Consider the following 5930-nt stretch of genomic DNA (forward strand, 5'->3'; position numbering starts at 1 on the left):
ACCTCACAACTTATACTTTGATGATCAACTATTGAGAAAAAATTGTGCGACACAAATGAGCTTCTTGCAACACTAAGGTCTTGCAGCAAAAAGTAGGAACTTGAACAGTTGCTATCAAAGACTTATTTTGAGAAATGTTATTAAGTTCATAAACCTTTCGTAATAAGTACCATGAAATATGGCTATCATGTCAAACTGAAAAATGATCTGGGCAACGGGAGTGTGGAAACCCAAAGCCAGGTTGGCTGTAAATTGTTTTGACTGGTTGGAAGATTTGATTTGAAGATGGTTGAGCCGGATAGGAAGATGAGGTTAATAGGAGCCTGTGGATCACAGAAAGAAAGTAGTAACAACGTGTCCACCAAGAACTCCTATCCCACATGATTGGTGGTAATCTCTTTTTGACTCTGTGTAAATTTGCCACAAGGAACAATCCTAAGAGCAAGTGCAAGTTAGTATAATACATATCACTTGCTATTTAATTACTAAACTTGATTGAATTTGGTCAGAGTATTTACAGCGAGTTCACCTTAGAGTTCAAGTGACCACACCCAGGTTCTTTCTTGTGGAAGAAAATGGGTTGTGAAAATTTGTGGATCTTTGGCTGAGTCATTTTCATCAACCACCAGAGTCAACTCTCTAGAACATTCCACCCATAGATAATATCCCCCCAGAATCTGGGAAGGTCGAGCAGTGAGAAAAGCCAAAATTTACTTGTTCATACGAGGAATTGGTTATTCTTTTATCTTTAAGCAAGGACTATTTAAAGATCAGTCAGTTAGGACTTCCGTTTCTCAAAGCATGCGTTTCAGGTTCGATTCTGGTCGATATTACAAAAGCTAAGATATTCTTGAGTTATATCTCCTTTGCTGGAGGAATGACAGCACCTCCGTTTGCTCCACATTTTTGTGGAAGAGAAGAATTGGTTGGAGGCTTTTGTGTCGCTGGATAAAAGTTTGTGGATCTCACATTCCTGAAACAATACCGTTTATCGAGTATTCGTGCTTCAGCGATTCATGGCGTGGATGGCTATGCCGACGACGGTGCTCAACAATCATCCTCCGTCACTGCTCCCTTCTTCCTCAGCTCCTTTGCTAGAAGCTCTCAAGAGAACCGGCGAGGAGCGTGTCGCTGCGTTTCACTTCCCAGGCCACGGCCGCGGCTCCTCAGCGCCCTCTTCGATTTCCAAGCTTCTCGGAGCTCAACCCTTCCAGTTTGATCTCCCGGAGCTGCCAGGCCTGGATAACTTGCACTCGCCACAAGAAGCTATAGCGGAAGCGCAGCAAATGGCCGCCGAGCTTTTCGGAGCAGGGTACTCGTGGTTCTTGGTGAACGGCTCTACGTGTGGAATTCAAGCGGCGGTGATGAGCTGCTGCAAGCCCGGAGACGTTTTGATCCTCCCCAGGAACGCCCACGTCTCGGCATTCTCAGCCATGGTTCTTGCTGGAGCAATGCCTCACTATGTTCTTCCTTGTTATGACGAGCTCTGGGAGATTTCTCACGGCGTCTCCGCCGAGAGCATCGAGTTGGCCATCTTGGATCTGCAGAAAAGAAAAGACGTGAGAATTGGAGCTGTTCTGATTGTCTCGCCAACTTACTTTGGAGTGTGTAGCCCAGTGGAGGAGATCGCAAAGGTGTGTCACGAGCATGGTATCCCGATCATAGTTGACGAGGCTCATGGAGCGCACTTCAAGTTCCACTCGAGGTTTCCTGCAACGGCACTCGAGCAGGGAGCCGACGTTGTTGTCCAATCCACGCATAAGGTACTCTCGTCTCTTACGCAGTCCGGGATGCTCCATCTTGCGAGAGGCTGCGAGATTGTAAAGCACGAGAGAATTAGCAAGTGCCTTCGAACCTTGCAAAGCTCCAGTCCGAGTTACCTTCTCTTGGCCTCTCTCGATGCCGCAAGGGACCAGATGAGTTGTGCAGCAAGCGATGACCATCCATTGTTTGATACAGCTCTGGAGCTGGCTTCCACAGCTCGACGACGCCTGAAACAAATCCCACAAGTTTTAGTCCTTGATAGAGAAAATGTGAGCTTGGCAGCCAAAGCTGATACCATTTTTGATGAGCTTAGGATCACCATTGGTTTGTGGGAGCTCGGAGTCACAGGAACTTTTGCCGATGACTTTCTGTGCGATAAATGCAAGGTGGTGGCCGAGCTTCCTCTTCTGAACTCCATAACTTTTGCTATGGGAACCGGCACTAGCAGCAGCGACATTGAGAAACTTATCAAAGGCTTTCAAGAGCTTTCGAGTTCTTTCAGATTGACGATAGATTCTTATTCCAGACCCCGAGTGCCTGATTGTTACAAAATCGGATGGAAAGCACTAGTTAGTCCAAGAGAGGCATTCTTTGCAGAAACTTACTGCTGCAAAGCTGAAGAAGCAGTGGGTCTAGCGAGTGCTGAGCTCGTGTGCCCGTATCCACCTGGTATTTCTGTGCTCTTTCCTCGAGTGGAGAGCTCGTCTCGCAGGAGGCTCTTGGCTATTTGAAGCAAGCCCATGCTTCAGGAATTACCATCAGTGGAGCATCAGATCCAACTCTGTCCACACTTCATGTCTTGAAGTGACAGCACAAAGATCCAGCTGCAAAGAAAACAACAAGAGTTAGATAACTGCAAAGGCATAGAAACTTCATTACGTACCAATCACTTCAAGGTTGTCATAGTTTTCATTATTTGAGCCTGAGTATATGTTTGCCATGAGAGCATAAGCTGTACCACCTTGATCGTCAACCTTTGGCAGAGCATCAAAGGCTACCTCTCCAATCACTGCATTTTTCCACTTGAAACAAGCCCCAAGCAAAGCCATCCATATCCTGGAGCACACCTCTTCCACGGGCAGGCTTTGCACCATCGCAAGCGCATCCTCCAGCCGATTAGCACGTCCAAGTAGATCAACCATGGAGATTACGTGCTCCACACTCGGACTAAGTCCATAGTCCGAGCACATCGCGTGAAAGTATTCCATCCCCTTGTCGACCAAACCAGCGTGGCAGCAGACCGATAGAACTGAAGAGAATGTCACAGCGTCCGGCTTGGCGAACTCTTGCATTCTCTCGAACAGATCAAACACCGCGTCACTGTCCCCTTGACGGCTGTATCCCGCGATCAGTGCACTCCAAGACACTGCGTCCTTGTCTGGAAACCCATCAAACACTCGCCGAGATTCCACCATGTCACCACACTTGCCGTAGAAACTTATGAGCGAGTTTGCCACCGCCGGAGAGCTCTCGGCCCCAGTTTCTTCGATCAGACGATGGATTGCCTGTCCAGCCTGTAGTGCTCCAAGACCACCACAGGCCTTAAGTACCGATGCAAAAGTCTGCGAGTCCGGTTTCAGTCCTTGGAGTCCCATTTTCGAAAACTCCTGCAGGGCCAGCTCATGATGTTCCACGAAACCAAGTCTTTGATCACCATTTTGTCAAAAACCCGAGCCGCATCATCCAAACTTCCACACCAAGCGTAGAGACTGATCAAGTTGTTTGCAGCGTAAACATCTTCCAGCCCGTCGAGAAACCGGAAATGAAAAGCCAATCCCTTCTCCAACGACGCCACTTTCAAGGGCCTTCCATCCACAAGCCGAGCCTCTTCCTTCTCGGCCATATCCAAGCATGCCTGGAGAACCGCCACCAAAGTTCTGGAGCTGACGACCACGTCTAACGCTTGCATGGCCGTGAATAGCTCGACAGCTCGCTGGGCCTCGCCACCTTTTGCATATCCCATGATCAAAACATTCCAGGAGACCGAATCCCGCTCTAACATCCCATCGAAAACTCGCTGGCAATCCAGCAATCTCCCCCACTTTGCATACATATCCATCAGACTGTTGGAGACGAAAACGCTGGACGAAATCCCTGTCCCTGTTCTTGCAAACTTGGAGTAAATCTCTCCGCCCCTGTCCAGCCATCCCAGATTCGTGCAAGCGTCGAGCACGGCCACCAGAGTCCGAGCATTCGCCTCCACTCCATCTTCCAAAAGCATAAGCTCAAAGAGCTCCAAGGCTAGCTCGTCTTCCCCTCCTTGCGAGCAAGCGCTGATCATGGCACTCCACAAAACCACGTCCTTTGTTCCCAACTTGGCAGCCTGGAAAATCTCTAGAGCTTCTCTCACGGTGCCACACTTTCCATAGAAATCCACCAGGGCGCTCGCCACGAACCTGTCCACCAAGAATCCACCACTCTGGAGCTGGGAATGAAGAGCCAATCCTCTCTTGAGGCTCCTGAGTTTGATGATCCTCCCCTGTAAATATGTCACCCCCTTTTCTGTAGCGGCCATCGAAGAACACGCGTGGAGAGCCGCGCAGAAGCTCCGGCCGTTTGGATCCAACCCCTCGGCATGCAGCCGCCCAAAGAACAGAAGCGAGAGATCCGGCTGGCCGCTCCGTGGGTAGCCGTCGATGACGCAGTTCCACGACGCCGCGGTGCGCCGATCCATGGAATCGAAAATGCGGCGTGCGTCATCCATCATGCCCCGTTTTGCAAATCCATCAATGATTGCGTTGATCAAGCCGATGTTCTTACCGGAGAGGAGATCGCGCTTGCGGCCGTCGCCGTCCAGCTGGATTGGAGCCATTTCTCGTAGCGCGACATTGATTTGCCCAATCATCTGATTTTAGGGTTCTTGAGGTTTAGAGACGAAGAACAAATCCTGACCGTTAAAAACAATCGTAGTAAAATCTGGGCAGATGTGGTGGCGCTCTGGCGGCTATCTGCCGGTGGAGGAGCGGCGCTGTGGAAAATTTTCATTCAGAGAACTTATATAACTCATGACCATTTTTGGGTTCGTTTTCTTTCTTTTACAGGAAAATAAAAATAGTAAGAACAATAGGAGGATAATGAAAAAAACTGTGCTTGCTCTATGCAAACTCACTGGATGCCGAGAGAGCGTTCTTGTGAGATTTGATCAGGCCTCCCAAAACCTGGCCGTGTTTTCGATACGGTCCTGGATCTGCCAATCTACGATCCTTGCCTGGGTACATTTACAGACGAGCAGAGCGACGGGAATGAGCTACCAGTTGTTCTCCTCACTTCTTCATTCGCGAGAAAATCTCGAACAAAACTCTCCTGTCGATTTTCCTTCCTTGGCCGAGTGGTTTAATCCACCACTGAGCGAACTCCCCACACCCAGAGCGCCACTATCGTCCTTGGATCCCACCACGCGGTGGTCGTCAAGTATTTTGGGAAGAGGAGCGGCGCCCGGATCCATCTAGATCCCGTCCTCTTACCTCTAAAATCGGGGAAGCGCTTCTGCCAAGGACGAAACGCTGGCCTCGAGCAGCGAGAATGCGGGTCGATCCGGGATTTAACAGAGTGCCATGGATGCCATATGGTTCAAATAGATGGTATGATATATTGTTATTGGAACCCGGTTGCTGAGATAATGGCTACCAGGTAAGTGTAGAGGTAAACCGGTATAGAAGACCCGGGTTCGATGCCGGAAGGGTCCAATCAACAGGGACTTTTATGCAAAAATCTTGCTCTTTAAGTAGCCCTTTGTTCTGGTTCGTAGCTCACTAAAAGAACTAGACCAGTCAGTTAGGACATCGGTTTCCCAGAGCATGCGTTTCGGGTTCGATTCTTGCCAATGTTATCTGCAAGGCAAAGAATATTCGCATGTTAACATCAAACCAAAAATGTTTATAATTCTTAAACTCAAATTAAGATTGAAAGAAAACATCATTTAATATTATTAATTGTAAAATAATTAGAAATGAAAGTTAAAAGAGAGCTTTCACTTTATTCCCATCATTTTACCGCTCTCTATTCTATTTGGATTGTTCTTGGCTGTGGCTTGGGGATCTTTGGAATTGTGACAGTGAGGACACCGTGTTCTACTGTAGCTTTGATTGCCTCCACATTCGCACTCTCGGGCAGCCGGAATTTCCGCAAGAAGCTGCCATGGCTGCGCTCCACGCGGTGCCACTTAT

General features: G+C 48.6%; 2 protein-coding genes across 3 annotated transcripts; both read right to left on the bottom strand.

Annotated features, from left to right (window-relative positions):
• Nucleotides 1-1311: 1311 nt before the first annotated feature.
• Nucleotides 1312-2743, bottom strand: LOC112343983. Of its 2 annotated transcripts, XM_024668099.1 has the most exons (6): nucleotides 2648-2743; nucleotides 2370-2588; nucleotides 2060-2301; nucleotides 1881-1991; nucleotides 1599-1810; nucleotides 1312-1541 (listed from the first exon to the last, which is right to left on the bottom strand). In XM_024668099.1, the coding sequence occupies exons 2-6, from the start codon at nucleotides 2504-2506 to the stop codon at nucleotides 1428-1430; spliced, it is 816 nt and encodes a 271-aa protein (XP_024523867.1). In that variant the 5' UTR covers nucleotides 2507-2588; nucleotides 2648-2743; the 3' UTR covers nucleotides 1312-1427. The 2 variants fall into 2 exon arrangements, with proteins under 2 accessions (XP_024523867.1, XP_024523866.1); XM_024668098.1 differs by having other exon boundaries at nucleotides 1312-1810.
• LOC112343982 (pentatricopeptide repeat-containing protein At1g11290, chloroplastic-like) lies at nucleotides 2640-4576 on the bottom strand. Its single transcript, XM_024668097.1, has 2 exons — nucleotides 3419-4576; nucleotides 2640-3326 (listed from the first exon to the last, which is right to left on the bottom strand). The coding sequence occupies exons 1-2, from the start codon at nucleotides 4574-4576 to the stop codon at nucleotides 2640-2642; spliced, it is 1845 nt and encodes a 614-aa protein (XP_024523865.1).
• Between the last annotated feature and the right edge of the window lie 1354 nt (nucleotides 4577-5930).

The sequence above is a fragment of the Selaginella moellendorffii genome, unplaced genomic scaffold (assembly GCF_000143415.4).
Source record: "Selaginella moellendorffii unplaced genomic scaffold, v1.0 SELMOscaffold_405, whole genome shotgun sequence".
Lineage (NCBI taxonomy): Eukaryota > Viridiplantae > Streptophyta > Lycopodiopsida > Selaginellales > Selaginellaceae > Selaginella > Selaginella moellendorffii.

Bases quoted from the DNA above. Each gene is read 5' to 3' on its own strand.
- LOC112343982 (XM_024668097.1), bottom strand. From the start codon at position 4,576: ATGGCTCCAATCCAGCTGGACGGCGACGGCCGCAAGCGCGATCTCCTC. The intron at 3,327-3,418 runs GTGATCAAAGAC...CCGGACTCGCAG, and splicing joins CTCGGGTTTTTGACAAAATG to ACTTTTGCATCGGTACTTAA.
- LOC112343983 (XM_024668098.1), bottom strand. From the start codon at position 2,506: ATGGGCTTGCTTCAAATAGCCAAGAGCCTCCTGCGAGACGAGCTCTCC. The intron at 1,992-2,059 runs GTATCAGCTTTG...GATTTGTTTCAG, and splicing joins TCCTAAGCTCATCAAAAATG to GCGTCGTCGAGCTGTGGAAG. The intron at 1,811-1,880 runs GTAACTCGGACT...ACAATCTCGCAG, and splicing joins TCGAGAGAGGCCAAGAGAAG to CCTCTCGCAAGATGGAGCAT.